The 20,274-nt window shown below is 40.8% G+C and overlaps 3 protein-coding genes and 1 non-coding gene across 4 annotated transcripts; 3 read left to right on the top strand and 1 right to left on the bottom strand.

Moving 5' to 3' along the window:
- The first annotated feature begins 3,019 nt into the window (after positions 1-3,019).
- Positions 3,020-6,109, top strand: LOC123754939 (cuticle protein AMP1A). The gene is made up of 3 exons (XM_045737282.2): positions 3,020-3,054; positions 5,244-5,473; positions 5,588-6,109. The coding sequence occupies exons 1-3, from the start codon at positions 3,046-3,048 to the stop codon at positions 5,799-5,801; spliced, it is 453 nt and encodes a 150-aa protein (XP_045593238.1). The 5' UTR covers positions 3,020-3,045; the 3' UTR covers positions 5,802-6,109.
- Positions 6,110-8,494: 2,385 nt separating this feature from the next.
- LOC138369542 (5S ribosomal RNA) lies at positions 8,495-8,613 on the top strand. Its single transcript, XR_011229894.1, has one exon. It is a non-coding gene; the product is annotated as a 5S ribosomal RNA (ribosomal RNA).
- A 7,712-nt stretch (positions 8,614-16,325) lies between these two features.
- Positions 16,326-17,006, bottom strand: LOC138369412 (uncharacterized). The gene has a single exon (XM_069332647.1). It carries the CDS (start codon positions 17,004-17,006, stop codon positions 16,326-16,328), a length of 681 nt encoding a protein of 226 aa, XP_069188748.1.
- Positions 17,007-17,754: 748 nt separating this feature from the next.
- On the top strand, positions 17,755-18,958 carry LOC123754937 (cuticle protein AMP1A-like). Its single transcript, XM_045737280.2, has 3 exons — positions 17,755-17,797; positions 18,247-18,488; positions 18,599-18,958. Exons 1-3 carry the CDS (start codon positions 17,789-17,791, stop codon positions 18,804-18,806), a joined length of 459 nt encoding a protein of 152 aa, XP_045593236.1. The 5' UTR covers positions 17,755-17,788; the 3' UTR covers positions 18,807-18,958.
- The last annotated feature ends 1,316 nt before the right edge of the window (positions 18,959-20,274 follow it).

Genomic DNA, 20,274 nt, shown 5'->3' with positions numbered 1-20,274 from the left:
TGTCATTTTGTCACACACCTTCAATAAAATTGACAGTAATGATTCCACCTTCCATGAGGCAAAGCTGGTACTTCTTCAAAACCCAATATTCTCTCGTCTAGGTGAGCCGCGAATATTTGTTGTATCATCCTCTCTAGTGCTGCGACGTTTCATGCAGGACGGTGTTCAATTCCCAGACCGTCCAACTGGTTAGGCACCATTCATTTCCCTCCGTCCCATCCCAAATAATAATTCTGACCCCTTCAAATTATCCCCTGATAATTCCCTCCGTCCCCTCTCTAGAACCTTGCGGTAGTACAGTTGGGTTCGTTCTTGACTTATATATATATATATATATATATATATATATATATATATATATATATATATATATATATATATATATATATATATATATATATATATATATATATATATATATATGTATATATATATATATGTATATATATATATATATATATATATATATATATATATATATATATATATATATATATATATATATATATATATATACGACCTCAGGTTGTTTGTAGGGACACTCAAGCCTCGAAGATGATATGCAGCACCCGGAGGAGCCTTATCAAGCTCCCACGTGCTCTGGCACATATTGTCTTCTCCTACCATCCCATTATATATGTAAGTATTATTTAATTTAAACTTCATTACAAAAAAAAATAGTTATATGTAAGGTACAAAGATGATTATCATAAGTTGTCGAGTTCCTCCAACTCCTCAGATGGCGGGCAGGAATCTTGATGCAGTGTGCATTTCCCCTCTGTATCGCCACGCTGAGGCGCTGGAAAAGAAAGCTGAAAGGTCAAGGGTCTCTTGTTGTTTCAATTAGCCTAGAACCCAGTTCCTTAAAAAAACTGGTGCACTCTTACCCCAGGCGACGAGTGTCTCATAAGCAATGGGGACAAAATTGTAGTGGTGATCCAGTTCTTTGTACTTACGGGATTTGGCTTATTCCCTGTGAGTGGCAGCGCCACCCGGTTGTGCAGCACTGAAGTCAATGTAGGTGTTAGCCAGGGTTGATACGCACGTGTAGTCCCGTACCAACTGCTTTCCATTCTTCACTGAGTTCATTGAGATACCATCTGAGCGATGGTATAAGAGCAGCAGAGGTATTGGGCGTTAGGTAACCGGGCTTTCTCTCTGCTCGGCTTCCAGTTGTGGTGAGGCTCCTCTTGATGATGTCGTTAACTTCACTGTGCCTGTGTGTTTGTGTGTATGTGTGTGTGTGTACTCACCTAGTTGTGCCTGTGGGGGTTGAGCTTTGTCTCTTTGGTCCTGCCTCTCAACCCTCAATCAACTAGTGTACAGATTCCTAAGCCTACTGAGCTCTTTCATACAAACATTTGAAACTGTGTATGGAGTCACCCTCCACCACGTCACTTCCTAGTGCATTCCATTTGTTAACTACTCTAACACTGAAAAAATTCTTTCTAATATCTCTGTGGTTCACTTGGGAACTAAGTTTCCCCTGTGCCCTCTTTTTCGTGTTCCTCCCGTGCTGCAGAGTTTATCTTTGCCCACTCTGTCAATTCCCCTAAGAATTTTGTAGGTGGTGATCATGTCTCCCTTACTCTTCTGTTTTCCAGGGACGTGAGGTTCAGCTCCTTCAGCTTTTCCTCGTAGCTCATACATCTCAGTTCCGGGACGAGTCTGGCATACCGCTGAATCTTCTCTAACTTTGTCTTGTGTTTAACTAGGTATGAACTACAGGCTGGAGCTGCATATTCAAGGATTGATCTGACATAAGTGGTATACAGGGTCCTGAACGATTCCTTACACAAGTTTCTAAAGGCAGTTCTTATGTTGGCCAACCTAGCATAAGCCGCTGATGATATCCTTTTGATATGGGAATTTGGGGACATGTTCGGTTGTGTGTGTGTGTGTGTGTGTGTGTGTGTGTGTGTGTGTGTGTGTGTGTGTGTGTGTGTGTGTGTGTGTGTGTGTGTGTGTGTGTGTGTGTGTGTGTGTGTGTGTGTGTGTGTGTGCGTGTGTGTGTGTGTGTGTGTACTCACCTAATTGTGCTTGCGGGTGTTGAGCTCTGGCTCTTTGGTCCCGCCTCTCAACCGTCAATCAACAGGTGTACAGGTTCCTGAGTCTTGTGTGTGTGTGTGTGTGTGTGTGTGTGTGTGTGTGTGTGTGTGTGTGTGTGTGTGTATTCACCTAGTTGTGCTTGCGGGGGTTGAGCTTTGCTCTTTCGGCCCGCCTCTCAACTGTCAATCAACTGTTTACTAACTACTCTACTAACTACCCCCTTCCCCCCGGGAAGCAGCCCGTAACAGCTGACTAACTCCCAGGTACCTACTTACTGTTAGGTAACAGGGGCATTCAGAATGAAAGAAACTTTGCCCATTTGTTTCTGCCTCGTGCGGAAATCGAACACGCGCCACAGAATTACGAGTCCTGCGCGCTATCCACCAGGCTACGAGGCCTCCGTGTGTGTGTGTGTGTATGTGTGTGTGTGTGTGTGTGTGTGTGTGTGTGTGTGTGTGTGTGTGTGTGTGTGTGTGTGTGTGTGTGTGTGTGTGTGTGTGTGTGTGTGTGTGTGAGTGGGCGTGTATTTTATTACAAAATATAAACCTATATATTGGAGCAGTAAGCATTTTATCTCCAATATAATACGTTTAATTTGAGCTCCAAAACTACTGAGAATTAACACAAAGACATACAATGGACTGCAATAGAGGTGGTAGGGATAGTTTCATAATATGAGTGCGCTAATTTGCCTGAAGCCACAAAAACAGCGATACAGGAGTTGCTCCAACTAGTGACATTTTCTGATCACGGGGAGGCATAGTGTTGCAATAGAAATATTATTCAAAATGGAAGGGAAGATAATATGAGTTGGCGAGGCTTGCACAAGACCTTGAAAAATCAAAGGTCGATAGGAAATGTAGAGCAAAAGTTTACCTAAAGGGGGAAGGGGGGAAACTGAGGAATGAGAGTGGGTGGGTAAGCTGGGGGAGGCTCTATATATATATATGCCCTGGCAGGTCCTGCACCCATCAGTTTCCTCTTGCAGAAGCCGTCATGAAGCTTGTGAGTTATCGCTGTACTGTGGCGGGGAGTATATGGCTTGGAAGGGAATTATCTCAGCTGGAAAATAACAATATTTTCCCACTGTTTATTAACTCTTGTTTGCCCACTTCTCTGTGTCTTAACATATGTTTGCTGCCTCTCTGTGTCATAATTGTTTGCTGCCTCCATGTGTCTTAACTGTTTGCTGTGTCCATGTTTCTTAACTGTTTGCTGTGTCCATGTGTCTTAACTGTTTGCTGCCTCCATGTGTCTTTCTAATGTTTGCTGCCTCCATGTGTCTTAACTGTTTGCTGTGTCCATGTTTCTTAAGTGTTTGCTGTGTCCATGTGTCTTAACTGTTTGCTGCCTCCATGTGTCTTTCTAATGTTTGCTGCCTCCATGTGTCTTAACTGTTTGCTGTGTCCATGTGTCTTAACTGTTTGCTGTGTCCATGTGTCTTAAATGTTTGCTGCCTCCATGTGTCTTAACTGTTTGCTGCCTCCATGTGTCTTAACTGTTTGCTGCCTCCATGTGTCTTAACTGTTTGCTGCCTCCATGTGTCTTAACTGTTTGTTGTGTCCATGTGTCTTAACTGTTTGCTGTGTCCATGTGTCTTAACTGTTTGCTGCCTCCATGTGTCTTAACTGTTTGCTGCCTCCATGTGTCTTAACTGTTTGCTGCCTCCATGTGTCTTAACTGTTTGCTGCCTCCATGTGTCTTAACTGTTTGCTGCCTCCATGTGTCTTAACTGTCTGCTGTGTCCATGTGTCTTAACTGTTTGCTGCCTCCATGTGTCTTAACTGTTTGCTGCCTCCATGTGTCTTAACTGTTTGCTGCCTCCATGTGTCTTAACTGTTTGCTGCCTCCATGTGTCTTAACTGTTTGCTGCCTCCATGTGTCTTAACTGTTTGCTGCCTCCATGTGTCTTAACTGTTTGCTGCCTCCATGTGTCTTAACTGTTTGCTGCCTCCATGTGTCTTAACTGTTTGTTGTGTCCATGTGTCTTAACTGTTTGCTGCCTCCATGTGTCTTAACTGTTTACTGTGTCCATGTGTCTTAACTGTTTGCTGCCTCCATGTGTCTTAACTGTTTGCTGTGTCCATGTGTCTTAACTGTTTGCTGCCTCCATGTGTCTTAACTGTTTACTGTGTCCATGTGTCTTAACTGTTTGCTGCCTCCATGTGTCTTAACTGTTTGCTGCCTCCATGTGTCTTAACTGTTTGCTGTGTCCATGTGTCTTAACTGTTTGCTGCCTCCATGTATCTTAACTGTTTGCTGCCTCCATGTGTCTTAACTGTTTGCTGTGTCCATGTGTCTTAACTGTTTGCTGCCTCCATGTATCTTAACTGTTTGCTGTGTCTATGTGTCTTAACTGTTTGCTGCCTCCATGTGTGTTAACTGTTTGCTGTGTCTATGTGTCTTAACTGTTTTCTGCCTCCATGTATCTTAACTGTTTGCTGCCTCTATATATCTTAACTGTTTGCTGCCTCCATGTGTGTTAACTGTTTGCTGTGTCTATGTGTCTTAACTGTTTTCTGCCTCCATGTGTCTTAACTGTTTGCTGCCACTTTGTGACTATTTATTTGTTTTCTGGCGCTTGCATTGTTTTGTTTACAAGGATACATATTAAACTATCATGTTTATAATATCTCTCTGAAATTCCCTTCTATCTCATAAGATAGAAATATAAACATAAATACTCCCGTAATGTTCCTTTCATCTTGTTAATTGAAATTTTCATTCCGAACTGAAATATCAAGCCAAGACAAAATATAATTTAGTAATATAATGATCCAATCCATTCACATCAATCCTTATCCTAAAGCTAAATTTTTTCAAGTCTGTGATCAGATTCCAAAAGTGGTTCTGAATCTATGAATAAATTTGGTTAAATTGACAATTTTTCGTATAAAACAGCAATGGAAAATTTCGCCTGTCAAATTTATTTATCAACTGAAGAGGAATGTAACTTTTAAGTGCATAAAGGTTGTCAAACCAGTGACTGTCTCAAGGTGACTAATTCTTGTCTTCAAGTTCGCGTTTTTACATTCTTTATGTAGTAAAGTTAAAGTTTATGTAGTAATAGTTCTTTGAAACTATTTTCAAAAAATTAAAAACGGCTATGGCTTTGGTTGTTAATTAATGGTGCTTTTTGATTTTAAACATTGTTTGTAAATCTTTGTTGAAAACTATCTATTAATTCCACGTAGGTTATTCTCGCCGTGCTGGCCACTGTGGCCACCGCCGCCCCCCAGGGGTACGCCGCCCCCCAGGCACGCTACGCGGGCTCAAGCGAAGAGGTCCCTATTCTGAAGGACGATCGTATCCAGGAGGACGATGGGAGATACAATTTCGACGTGGAGACTGGTAACGGCATTATCCTGTCCCAGTCTGGTTCTCCGGGTTCCGAGGGCGCAATCATCAAGGCTGGACAATACTCGTGAGTATTGCCTGCCGTTTGGGTGTCTTTATGTTTGAAGGAATATCTGTATTAGTTTTAATTTTCAACATAACTAAATTTATACTGTACTTTCATGTAACACGTCTTCCACAGCTACACTGCTCCTGACGGCACTCCCGTCGTTGTGAAGTTCGTCGCCGACGAGAACGGCTTCCAGCCAGAGTCTAACCTTCTGCCAGTGGCTCCTGAGTTCCCCCACCCAATCCCCCAGTTCGTGCTGGACCAGATCGCCTTCGCTGCTCAGGAGGACGCTGCCGCCGCTCGCGGCAAGTCGGGTCCCTCTGCCAGCTACGGTCCTCCTAATTAATCACCAGCCTGAATATCAGCAGTAAAACTCTGTATCATTCGGTTTCGCTTGTATAGATTATCTGGAGATATTCCTTGCTGCTTAGTGTGAATATGTATTAAGAGTTTTCTTTAATCTTGAAGTATGCTCAAGACTAAAGGATACATGTTGGTTAAAGAGTCAGCTCTTGTGGTGGCTTTGATAAGCCGTTCGCGGTTAATAGGCCTCAAGTCAAACATTAAACTAATGTTAGCGTATTAGGATGAATGTATATTTATTTATTTGTGTTTGTGTGAAATATGAGTTACAAAATAAAGTCGCAATTTTCATTCTGTTGTATATGTTTAACTAGGTCTATGTCCCTATATTCTCCAACAAAAAATAATGAGTGATGCTTGAATCAGTAGCATTTAATATATTATAATGCATATTACCGCTAAGAAAACTCTCACACTGTATAAATCACTTCTGTATTACTGATTAAGGAGAGGCGTACTAGAGAGTAGCTAGAGTGCCAGTGGTGTGACCAGTGGCAAAATATGCGGTGAGGTATAACTATTGCTAGTTAGGCTGAGGCGGTGAGTTATAACTATGGCTAGAGCTTGAGAGAGAGGCGGCGCCACTTACACAACATGAAGAATACAGGACATTGCAGACTGCCTGTTGGTCCGCGCAAGACCGCTCCTGCTCTCACCCAACTAAACATATTCAATGTGTCTGTCCTTCGTATGAATCAATCCAGCGATCCCATTATGATACATAATAATTTGTTCCACAAATCATGATTCCTATTTACAATCCAATATTTACACATTTTTTCTGAATTTAAACTTATCCAATTTGTATCCATTGTTTCCTGTTTTGTTTTGTGTTAATATGTTTAACACTTTATCATTATCTCCTGTGTCATGCCTTCTCTTACTTGATCTGCATTCATAATGAGACGGACATTGAGTGCATTGGCGACGAAATAATGGCCAGCAACCATTGCATTTTAGTCTTTCAATATATCTATATAATGGAAATTAATGATATTAGAGAGACAGAAAGGGAGAGTAAAGTTAGCATACTGTTTAGGTGAAGACAAAATAATTAGATAATTCATGGAGAGAATAACATGGGAATGAAAACTCAAATGGAAATTAACGCAAAATATCATTTACTACACAACGAGAAAGCTAAATGAAGATTCACAACATCACTGAGGCGTAAAGAAACCAAGACAAACATTGACCGTGGACAAGGGGGTGTTTTTGTGAGTGAAACTCCAATTGTTACGTTCATCGTGATCATAAATTACATAAATAACAGGACAGCTTAATTTGTAGACAATTAAAAGAAATGATACAAATATGTGGATAACACCTAACAGAAGGTGATGGTGAAGTATGACCTTGAACTGAAGGGGTCTGTGAGGATCAAGGCCAAGAGAATGGTTGAGTGATGGGGAAAAGGTGAGGCCACGCCGGGTGGGGCAAGGTGTGCTTGCTCAAGCACTCGTCTCAAAAGAAAACTTGACCCATATGTCTATTCTGAGAAAGTAAATAATCATGCAAGAATTATATATGATATTCTAATCATATCTTGTCACATTTCATATCCTATCATATCATACCTTGTCACGTTACAAGGATATTATATTTTCTTTCTGCTTTGTTTTTTCATTGTAACTATACTCATCTAATCAAACAGCTGATTAGTAGTGGGGAGAAAGCATCTTACTCATCTGATCAAACAGTTGTACCGTAACGAGGAAGTATCTTAGTCAAACATTTACTGACATACTCTGAAGTTTTCTCTGAGACAATTTTTTATATGAAGTGCAAGAATTTTTCAAGATATCAAGAAAATTTTAATTTTCTGCATTTAGCGTAAAATTTAATTTAATTGCACACACACACACACACACACACACACACACACACACACACACACACACACACACACACACACACACACACACACACACACACACACACACACACACACACACACACACACACACACACACACACACACACACACACACACACACAGTGGAGGCTGACTCCATACACAGTTTCAAGTGTAGATATGATAGAGCCCAATAGGCTCAGGAACCTGTACACCTGTTGATTGACGGTTGAGAGGCGGGACCAAAGAGCCAGAGCTCAACCCCCGCAAGCACAACTAGGTGAGTACAACTAGGTGAGTACACACAGGGTCTGGTAGCTGAGTGGACAGCGTGCAGGACTCGTAGTTCTGTGGCCCGAGTTCGATTCCCTGACCAGGCAGAAACAAATGGCAAAGTTTCTTTCACCCTGAGTGCCCCTGTTATCTAATAGTAAATAGGTACCTGGGAGTTAGACAGATGTTACGGATCTGCTTCTTGGGTGTGTGTGTGTGTGTGTGTGTGTGGAAAAAAAATAGTTAGCAGTTATTAACAGTTGAGAGGCGGGCCGAAAGAGCAAAGCTCAACCACCGCAAGCAAAACTAGGTGAATACAAACACACACACACACACAATTAGGTGAGTACAATTAGGTGAGTACACACACACACACACACACACACACACACACACACACACACACACACACACACACACACACACACACACACACACACACACACACACACACACACACACACACACACACACACACACACACGAAAGGCGTGATCCTTGGGTCAATGCTCGATTCTGCAAGTACAAATAGGTGAGAACACACACACGCCAACGGCCATACCACGTTGAGAACACCGCTTCTCGTCCGATCAGCGAAGTTAAGCAACGTTGGGTTTGGTTAGTACTTGGATGGGTGACCGCCTGGAAACACCAAATGCTGTTGGCGATAATGTTTTTCCTCCCTCCCCTTTCACTCCATACCCTCCCTGTCCCTCCCCCTTCACTAGATCCCCCGCCCCTCATCCCAGTATCCTCTGAGACCCTGTTATCCACCTCACAGGTCCTCACATCCATGGAACAGCCTCCCCCACCAGAAGAACACTCACCAAGGAGGCGATTTGAGAAGGGACAGAAGAAAGTGAGCCTCAAAGCGATGTACACTAACATAGATGGAATTACAAATAAAGCAAATGAGCTTGGAGAACGGGTACTAGAGGAAAACCCAGACATAATAGCCCTCACAGAAACAAAGCTCTCGAAAACGTTAACAAACGCAGTGTTCCCACAGGACTATTATGTTATGAGGAAAGAGAGGGAAGGAAGAGGTGGGGGTGGTGTAGCTCTGCTGGTAAGAAAAGGCTGGGATTTTGAGGAGATGGATATTCATGGCTGTGAAGGTTTCAGTGACTACAGAGCAGGTACCGTAACAAATGGAGGGAAAAAAATTATAGTCGTAGTCATATATAATCCACAACCAAATGACAGAAGACCTAGACAGGAATATGATAGAAACAACATGGCCACCATTAACATAATAGAAAGAGCAGCTTCTGTTGCTAGCAGGAATGGATCTGGACTACTAATTATGAGAGACTTCAACCACGGGAAGATAGATTGGAAGAACAGAGACCCGCATGGAGGACCAGAAACATGGAGAGCTAAGCTGCTGGACGTGGCAACAAGAAACTTCCTAAGCCAGCACATCAAAGAACCAACAAGAATGAGAGGAGAAGATGAACCAGCAATGCTTGATTTGATATTTACCCAAAATGAGTGGGATATAAGGGAAGTTAAGATGGAAGCGTCCTTGGGAATGAGTGACCACAGTGTATTGAACTTTGAGTACCTGGTAGAGCTAGGACTTATCTCCCCCAAAAAAGAACTAGGAATCAAAAGGCTGGCATACCGAAAGGGGAATTATGAACAGATGTGAAGTTTCCTAAGTGAAATACCTTGGGACACAGACCTTAGAGATAAGTCTGTACAGGGAATGATGGACTATGTTACCCAAAAGTGTCAGGAGGCAGTAAACAGGTTCATCCCGGCCCAAAGGGAAAAATCCGAGAAGCAACAGAAGAATCCATGGTATAATAGGGCATGTATGGAAGCGAAGAAACTGAACAAAAGGGCGTGGAGGAACTTCCGGAATAACAGAACACCAGAAAGCAGAGAGAGATACCTGAGAACCAGGAATGAGTACATCAGGGTGAGAAGAGAAGCAGAGAAAAGTTTTGAAAATGATATAGCAAACAAAGCCAAGACCGAACCAAAGCTACTCCACAGTCACATCAGAAGGAAAACAACAGTAAAAGAACTGGTATTGAAACTTCGAACAGGCGAGGACGGGTATACTGAGAATGACAGAGAGGTGTGTGAAGAACTCAACAAGAGGTTCCAGGAGGTCTTCACAATAGAACAAGGTGAGGTCACTGTGCTAGGAGAAAGGGAGGTAAACCAGGTGGCCTTGGAAGAGTTCGAAATTACGAGAGAGGAGGTCAAAAGACACCTGCTGGATCTGGATGTTAGAAAGGCTGTTGGTCCAGATGGGATCTCACCATGGATACTGAAAGAGTGTGCAGAGGCACTTTGCATCCTTCTCTTTCTTGCTTAATCTTTGTCACCTAATCGTAGAATCCTATTAAGCCTGTAGGGCAAGATTTACCCCTCCCTGAACCCATGTTGATGGGTTGTCACGAAGTCTCTTCTCTCCAGATGTGTTACTAGGTTTTTCTCACGATCTTCTCCATCACCTTGCATGGTATACAAGTCAAGGACACTGGCCTGTAGTTCAGTGCATCTTGTCTGTCACCCTTTTTATATACTGGGACCACATAAGCCGTCTTCCATATTTCTGGTAGGTCTCCCGTGTCCAGTGACCAACTATACACGATGGTGAGTGGCAAGCAAAGTGCTTCTGCACACTCATTCAATACCCATGGTGAGAAAGAGTGTGCAGAAGCACTTTGCTTGCCACTCTCCATAGTGTATAGTAGGTCACTGGAGCAGTAGGTGTTTTTTTTTTTGTGTGTGGGGGGGGGGGGGGAACTGTAGTTAGTAACAGTTAGTTGATTGACAGTTGAGAAACGGGCCGAAAGAGCAGAGCTCAACCCCCGCAAGCACAGCTAGGTGAATACACACACACACACACACATACACACACACACACACACACACACACACACACACACACACACACACACACACACACACACACACACACACACACACACACACACACACACACACACACACACACACACACACACACACACACACACACACACACACACACACACACACACACACAGGAATGGAATGGATAAGGATAAGGAATGGATAATGGATAAGGAATGAATATGTCAGGATGAGAAGAGAGGCAGAAAGACAATACGAAAATGACATCGCAAGCAAGGCAAAGACTCAGCCTAAATTGTTGCATAGCCACATTAGGAGAAAAACAACAGTAAAGGAACAGGTTATGAGATTAAGGATAGGGGCGGAAGGATTCACTACAAATGACAAGGAAGTGTGTGGGGAATTGAATAAGAAATTCCAGGAGGTCTTCACCTTAGAACAAGGAGAAATTCCAGAGGTAAGTGAGGGAATAGCTAACCAGGAACCACTGGAAGAGTTTGAGATTACCAGTGGGGAAGTAAGGAAGTGTTTACTAGAGTTGGACGTGACGAAGGCTATAGGCCCAGATGGAATCTCCCCTTGGGTTCTAAAGGAAGGAGCAAGAGAACTGAGCCTACCACTCTCCATAGTGTATAACAAATCACTGGCAACAGGGGAACTGCCAGATATTTGGAAAGCAGCTAACGTAGTCCCGATATACAAGAAAGGGGATAGACAGGAGGCACTGAACTACAGGCCAGTGTCCCTAACCTGCATACCATGCAAGCTGATGGAGAAGATTGTGCGAAAAAAACTAGTGGAGCATCTGGAGCGAAGGAACTTTGTAACACAGCATCAACATGGGTTCAGGGATGGCAGGTCCTGCCTCACAGGGTTGCTTGAATTCTACGACCAGGCAACAAAAATAAGGCAAGAAAGAGAAGGGTGGGCAGACTGCATATTTTTGGATTGTCAGAAAGCCTTTGATACAGTACCACACAAGAGGCTAGTGCGAAAGTTGGAGATGCAGGCTGGGGTGAGAGGGAAGGTACTCCGGTGGATAGAGGAATACCTAAGCAACAGGAGACAACGAGTCTGTGTGAGGGGTGAGGCCTCAGATTGGCGAGACGTCACAAGTGGAGTCCCGCAGGGGTCAGTCCTTGGACCTATACTGTTTCTGGTATATGTAAATGATCTCCCAGAGGGTATAGATTCGTTCCTCTCAATGTTTGCCGACGATGCAAAAATTATGAGGAGGATTGAAACAGAGGATGATAGTAGGAGGCTACAAGATGACCTGGATAGACTGAGTGAATGGTCCAACAAATGGCTGTTGAAGTTCAACCCGAGTAAATGCAAAGTAATGAAACTAGGCAGTGGAAACAGGAGGCCAGGCACAGGATACAGAATAGGAGATGAAGTACTTAATGAAACAGACAGAGAGAAAGATCTAGGAGTTGATATCACACCAAACCTGTCTCCTGAAGCCCACATAAAGAGAATAACGTCTGCGGCATATGCGAGGCTGGCTAACATCAGAACGGCGTTCAGGAACCTGTGTAAGGAATCATTCAGAATCTTGTACACCACATATGTAAGACCAATCCTGGAGTATGCGGCCCCAGCATGGAGCCCGTACCTTGTCAAGCACAAGACGAAGCTGGAAAAAGTCCAAAGGTATGCTACTAGACTAGTCCCAGAACTAAGAGGCATGAGTTATGAGGAAAGGCTGCGGGAAATGCACCTCACGACACTGGAAGACAGAAGAGTAAGGGGGGACATGATCACAACCTACAAAATCCTCAGGGGAATCGACCGGGTAAACAAGGATGAACTATTCAACACTGGTGGGACGCGAACAAGGGGACACAGGTGGAAGCTGAGTACCCAAATGAGCCACAGAGACGTTAGAAAGAACTTTTTCAGTGTCAGAGTAGTTAGTAAATGGAATGCATTAGGAAGTGATGTGGTGGAGGCTGACTCCATACACAGTTTCAAATGTAGATATGATAGAGCCCAATAGGCTCAGGAATCTGTACACCAGTTGATTGACGGTTGAGAGGCGGGACCAAAGAGCCAGAGCTCAACCCCCGCAAGCACAATTAGGTGAGTACAATTAGGTGAGTACAGGGGGGGGGGGGTCCTCGCGACCGAGTGGACAGCGGTCGGGGCTCATAATCCTAAGAGCTCGGGTTCGATTTGCGGCGGAGGCGGAAAAAATGGGCAGAGAAAGAATTGAAAAAAGTTTCTTTCTTACTAATGCACTCGTTCACTTAGTAGTAAATAGGTACGTAGGAGTTAGACAGCTGCTACTGGCTGCTTCCTGGGGATGTGTGTGTGTGTGTATGTTAGAGAGTAATGTATGTAGTAGACATAATAGAGGAAAAATAAATTGGTTAGAAAGGCGGAGTTCAAGAGCTAATAGCTCGATTCTGCAGATATAAATAGTAAATACATGGAGCCCAAGCTAACGCCACCATAAATAGTACCACTACATGCTAGAAATATATACAAAAGACAGATATAGGAAATTATTCTGAGAACAATCACTCAGAAAATTTAAGACATAAAGCAGCCAATTTAGAGAAAAGCATCATAGAAAATCTAATGATGAGAATCCAATTTTGCAATGTACGTATTTTGATCGGAGCGAACAACACAAAAGGAAAATCTATGCACTGTCTACAATGGCTTACAATAAATCACATGAAGTGAAGGCGACAATTCAAGCATGCGTCTACCGGCGTCCTACACACGGGTCGACACACACAAACCACCCCATAAGTGTGTTTGTCCTGCTCTAGGTGGGCTAAACCCAGACAAACCCGACATTATATGTTGAACAAGGATTGCGGGTATCGCAGGTGTAGTGTAAACAAAATTTGATGGGTATGTGGTAAATAAAGCGGTATTTCAATAATTGGTTTAGTTTGAAGAAGCGACAAAATTGACCGCAAAGATAGAATTTATAATTATCGAGAAAAAACCCTCAGTGATATTCATAACTAAACTTAATACTGTATATGAATTCTTGCTGTTCATATCGGCGTCTGTCAATCCACCGTTAGTAACACTTAAGGCCAAAGGGGAGTACATAGGGATAATAAAAAAGAGACTATAAAGGAATTTAACATTCTTGTAACAGAATTTAACAACGGAATTTATCTGCTTGTAAAATAGATCAATTTTATATGCAAATATAGGACTACTCAAGAAAAAAAAGTCATAAGAAAAACCTACAAAAGACACAGAAAAATAATAATTGTGAGAAATTTCATCTGTAAAGAAAAACACTGGAGGGCTTATAAGACTGAATCCAAATCAAATTACAATAAATTAAATTTTTTTCGTTAGAGTATATCTGAGTCAAAATTTAATGGAATTAACAAAAATATGAACAGAAATGTATCATCTCTTCTGTATCTAATTTTGACAAAAGACAACAAATAATCAGTATAAATTATATAAATTCCCTCGAAAAATACAATCATCTTCTAATTGAGATGATGTATATAATTATCAACTGTGACAGATGAAGACAAAATAATACTTAAAATATATTTAACTATTAAAGAGTTATGCTGAACTAATGTAGAATTAAGAGTTACAAAGTAATGATATATGGAATTAATTATCTTTAATATATACGACAGAAGAACTTTGTACAATAAAAAGTGGTTGACAACAGGCACTGTAAAGTTACGAAAAAGAAAGAGAAAGCTTGGAATCAGTTCAGGAAACACCCAGGCTTTCATGAAAGTTTACAAGAGAGAGCATTTATTTTCTATTATTTTTAGACAGGAATAAAAATACAAAGAAAGAAGAGATCGTAAGAACATACGAATTAAGGAAACTGCAGAAGGCCTATTAACACTATACAAATCCGCTCATAATTATATCCATTCAATCTCATTCATATGTATTTCTAAACTACACGTGTAATACTCAAGTTACCCCCACATGTATTCTGTTACCAGATTTTTTCTATATTATATCAACCACCCACATTCCAAACCTGAATCCACACTTAAACAATTTATATATATTGTTTCGTGTTTTCTGTTCAACGAGGGTTTCCCCACTATGACTTAACTTCATTATACTGATTGTTTTCCATTGAAATAATAATACCCTTATCCAAATGAGGATACTAATTTTACTGATTAGTCTTTCGCGAGGCATTGTATCAAATGATTTGCTGAAGTCAAGGCACACAACATCAAAAATCCTTTCCACTATTAGCTGCCAAAAATATGCTGATATAGAATGAAAGCAAATTCCTAAAAAAAAAAAAAATACGGGCTCACCATAGCTCGTGCTACATGAACACTTCGTACTGAGTAGCAAAATCTGGAACAACAACAACATCCTACAAAAAAGAGCGGCCATTTGTAAAACCGTGTTGTGAATCCCATATTAATCAATATTTTTCAAGGTGCAGACGAATGGTTTTTGAGATAATCAATTCAAGGAATTTTCCCACAATAGACATTAAGCTAATTGGTTGTTAAACAATTTGGCTGATCATATTTCAGGAAAAATTAAGATTAAAGACCTCCCCGAAACGCTATGCTTGCTAGTGGATTTGCAAGAACGCAAAAACTCTTGCATGTAAAAAAATAAATAAATAAATAAATAAGATATTGGCGGATAGTTTGACTCACGTGATATATTTTCCTTCTTAAAGATTGACACAACATTTGCAACTCTCGACGATTCAGGTACATTGTTCGACTGTAGGGAATCATTATATATATACAAAACAAAGGCTCTCATAATGTCGTGCTTACGACCCTGTTAAAGACGTCGTCTGGTCTTTGGGACTTTGTTTAACATATATCTTTCTGTTTGATAACTTCCTCCTGGTAACGACAATTAATGCACTTAACAAGAGTAGAGACGGTTAGTGTGAGGTGTATAGTGGTTAGGACAATCACGTGACAAGCTAGACGAACCGTCAGACAAAGGCGGAGAGGGTTGGGCAGGGAAAGAGAAGGGAGGAAAAGTGAGAGAGGGGGAGAGAGGCGGGAAGTTGGGGAAAGGAGAAGGGTGGAGGAGGGAGAAAGGGGGAGATGAGTAGAAGGGTGGAAAGGGGAGAAGGGAGGAGAAGGGTGGAGGGGGAGAAGGGTAATGATGGGTGAGAAACTGGAGAGGGAGGAGAACAGAAAAATGGAAGAGAGGGGAGACTGGAGAAGAGAGAGAGATGAAAGAGAGAGGGTAAATTAAGAGAGAGTGGCGATTGGGGAAGAGAGAGGGCGGAGGGGAAAGACCCGGACGCTGTACCCAAACCTAATATAAACGACAGAATATATTTTTGAAAAATAAAATACATATACATATAATTATTATTTGACAGTATGCAACGTCAAGACAACAATTGTTTTATAGAACAAGTGGCCCTATTGGCTCGCAACAAGAAATATATTTACCGAGCAACCAAAACCTTATATATTCTTCTCTTTTTCACAAACTTATCTATTACTTTTATCGCATATTACACACTCTGGCGACATTTCATCTACTTATGAAAGTAATATAATATAATTATTGAGTAATTATAAATGGTAATATTGAGTCGCTTCGTCTCCATTTGTAACTTATTTTTTTCCTATCATTAGTGTGGTAGGCCACTGGTGTGGTGGTCCACTGGTGTGGTAGGCCACTGGTGTTGTGGTCCACTGGTGTGGTAGGCCACTGGTGTGGTGGTCCACTGGTGTGGTAGGCCACTGGTGTTGTGGTCCACTGGTGTTGTAGGCCACTGGTGTTGTGGTCCACTGGTGTGGTAGGCCACTGGTGTTGTGGTCCACTGGTGTGGTAGGCCACTGGTGTTGTGGTCCACTGGTGTGGTAGGCCACTGGTGTGGTGGTCCACTGGTGTTGTGGTCCACTGGTGTGGTAGGCCACTGGTGTTGTGGTCCACTGGTGTGGTAGGCCACTGGTGTTGTGGTCCACTGGTGTGGTAGGCCACTGGTGTTGTGGTCCACTGGTGTTGTGGTCCACTGCTGTTGTGGTCCACTGGTGTGGTAGGCCACTGGTGTGGTAGGCCAGTGGTGTTGTGGGGCACTGGTGTGGTAGACCAGTGGTATTTTGGGGCACTGGTGTGGTCGGCCACTGACGTTCTGGTCCACTGATGTTGTGGGCCACTGGTCTTGTGGTCCATTGGTGTTCTGGTCAAGTAGTGTTTTGATCCATTTGTGTTCTTTTCCCTAGTGCTGTTCCCATACATTGGTGCTCTGGTCCAATGGTGTTCTGGTTCACTGATGTTATGGATCAGTGCATTCTAGTTAAATGATGTTTCTAAGCCACTGGTGTTCTGGTCCAGTACTTGTGTCCTGGTCAACCTGTGTTCTGGTCAACTAGTGTTTTAATCTGCATGGGATTTCTTTTCACATCTCTTTCGTATTAAATTTTTATCAGGTGCTTCACAAGTTTTCCTTATGTTAATTTCCTGATTCCAAAAATTCCAGGAACAATGAAATACTCTTAAAAAAGAGAGAGTAAAATGTAATTAATTTTATTTTGATAACTTCCGTCGAGGTCATTATTATTTTGTTATTTTGACAGAAACTTTTATTGAAGTGCCGGTTTCCCTGCATCTTCTCTTCAGTATAGGTCGCAGATCGAACATATCTAAAGCAATACGAACACAAGAACGTTTAACAAATAAAATTGATTATGAAGAATTAATAATTGTTTGCATGGAATTCAATTATGATTTATATCAGCAAATCAATATATTATATTGATATTTAATATTACAGTGTGAGCGTCGCTGTAACGACCGTACGAAGAGAAATAGAAAGGATAAAGAGGGTGGGGCTCGTCTGAGGTCGAGGATCGTAAGTTCAGCTTAAGACACTGGCCTTGAAAATCAAAGGTAGTGAGAAATATAGGGCGAAGATTGCCTCAGAGAGCGAAGCTGGCAACTGTGTAGGAGTAGGCGTCTGGGGACTATATATACGTGGCCTCGGACAGTGCAGACATCAGTGTTTGAACACCTCAGCCAACATGAAGTTTGTGAGTACCTGAAATCTCTCATATATATCTATATATATATATATATATATATATATATATATATATATATATATATATATATATATATATATATATATATATATATATATATATATCATTAATGTCATTAATTTTTTAAATTTCGAAAATTTTGATCAATGGTAATCATATATATTATAGTTAATAAATTTTAACATTTTCTTTATAATTTAAACTATTTAGACATTGCATTACACACTCCTAATATATGTGTCCTGTATAAAGTACCGCTAAAATAGTTACAATAAGTATAAGAAAAAATGCATATGCATGATTTATCATGCATATACATTTCGTTTAAAAAATAAATGAGCAATGCAACGAAGCTAAATGTAGTAAGGATTAGTGTTATATACAGAAATTCATTTTAATTATTTCCTTTAACTAATTTCGGTGTGTTTGTTGTGCAGGTGATTCTCGCCGCTCTTGCCGCCGTGGCCACCGCTGCCCCCCAGGGGGGTTACGCCGCCCCAGCCGCTCCTTCACGCTACAGTGAGTCTAGCGAGGAAATCCCCATCCTGAGGGACGACCGTATCCACGAAGAGGATGGCAGGTACAACTTCGATGTCGAGACTGGCAATGGCATCAAGTTGTCCCAGTCTGGCTCTCCCGACGGTCCCGAAGGCGCTGTAGTCAAGTCCGGAAGCTATTCGTGAGTGCAATTACAAGATAATGAAGGTGTGAGCTATTCTCAAATATCATATTAATCTAACAGAACACAGAGATGTATTCCACAGTTCTCAAGAGTATTCTATATTACAGCTACACTGCTCCTGACGGCACACCCGTTCATGTGAAATTCGTCGCCGACGAGAACGGCTACCAGCCCGAGTCTGACCTGCTGCCAGTGGCTCCTGAGTTCCCCCACCCAATCCCCCAGTTCGTGCTGGACCAGATCGCCAAGGCTGCTGCAGAAGACGCTGCTGCTGCACGCTCTGGTCCCTCTGCCAGCTACGGTGCTCCTCAGTAATGTTTTTATTTCTGTTCAGGGAAAATAGCATAAAACCTTCTTTTCTTTTAAATTAAAGAAGATTCAAAACTTATGCTGTACAAATATATGTATTTATGTACCAATATGTATTTATTATGCAAATCATAATAAATTTGCAAGATAAATTATAATGTTTAACATATCATCCAACATTTATTACTGGTTGTGAGTGGTGAAGAAAAATATTCAACGTTAAACGCCATATTTAACCATTAGCATCAGGTATCTTGCTTACGAAGGTACATTAAGAACACTGACTCTACTGATCTTTAATTTGTAAACGAAGGCGACGACGCTGATGGACAGAATGAAAAAAAAACACAAACAAAGAGTATATAAACAACTTGCAAAACAATTAAATCAAGCGAGAACTCGAAACAACGGGTGATAATATGAATAATTTAGATTTAAAAAGGCTACAAGTAAACTTTGGTCCAGGAATAGAGTCGTAAACTAGTGAAACAAACTCATTTATCGCAAATGATTTTATTTTGTTTTAAATATTATTAATATTATTATGCTCTATGGGTGTTTAAATATATATATGTCGTACCTAGTAGCCAGAACTCACTTCTCAGCCTACTATTCAAGGCCCGATTTGCCTAATAAGCCAAGTTTTCCTGAATTAATATATTTACTATAATTTTTTTCTTATGAAATGATAAAGCAACCCTTTTCTCTATGTATGAGGTCAATTTTTTTTTATTGGAGTTAAAATTAACGTAGATATATGACCGAACCTAACCAACCCTACCTAACCTAACCTAACCTATATTTATAGGTAAGGTTAGGTTAGGTAGCCAAAAAAAGCTAGGTTAGGTTAGGTTAGGTAGGTTAGGTAGACGAAAAAACATTAATTCATGAAAACTTGGCTTATTAGGCAAATCGGGCCTTGAATAGTAGGCTGAGAAGTGCGTTCTGGCTATTAGGTACGACATATATATATATATATATATATATATATATATATATATATATATATATATATATATATATATATATATATATATATATATATATATATATATATATATATATATATATATATATATATATATATATATATATATATAACCTAAAAGGGTTACCACTTCTGGTGCAAGTGTAGGGACCCATAGCCTCGGAGAAGAAAATAATGAGTACTCAGAGAAGACCTTGTGCATCCTCACTGAACACTTTGATATTTTCTTTCCCTACCACTCCTATTCTTTTAGTGTGTGTGTGTATATATATATATCTAACTTTATTTAAAATTTCATTACACAAAAAGGGTTACAACATTGGTTACATGCAAGGTACAAGACTACTTGTCACAAGACACTTATATATATATATATATATATATATATATATATATATATATATATATATATATATATATATATATATATATATATATATATATATATATAATTTGCAATGTAAATATCTGAGTAACTACATAATC

This window comes from Procambarus clarkii, chromosome 28 (genome assembly GCF_040958095.1).
Source record: "Procambarus clarkii isolate CNS0578487 chromosome 28, FALCON_Pclarkii_2.0, whole genome shotgun sequence".
In the NCBI taxonomy this organism is placed as follows: domain Eukaryota; kingdom Metazoa; phylum Arthropoda; class Malacostraca; order Decapoda; family Cambaridae; genus Procambarus; species Procambarus clarkii.
Note: the sequence above shows the minus strand (reverse complement) of the source record. Positions and strands in the feature narration are given on the sequence as shown.

Bases quoted from the DNA above. Each gene is read 5' to 3' on its own strand.
- LOC123754939 (XM_045737282.2), top strand. The intron at 5,474-5,587 runs GTGAGTATTGCC...CGTCTTCCACAG, and splicing joins ATCAAGGCTGGACAATACTC to CTACACTGCTCCTGACGGCA.
- LOC138369412 (XM_069332647.1), bottom strand. From the start codon at position 17,006: ATGTATGGGAACAGCACTAGGGAAAAGAACACAAATGGATCAAAACAC.
- LOC123754937 (XM_045737280.2), top strand. The intron at 18,489-18,598 runs GTGAGTGCAATT...TCTATATTACAG, and splicing joins GTCAAGTCCGGAAGCTATTC to CTACACTGCTCCTGACGGCA.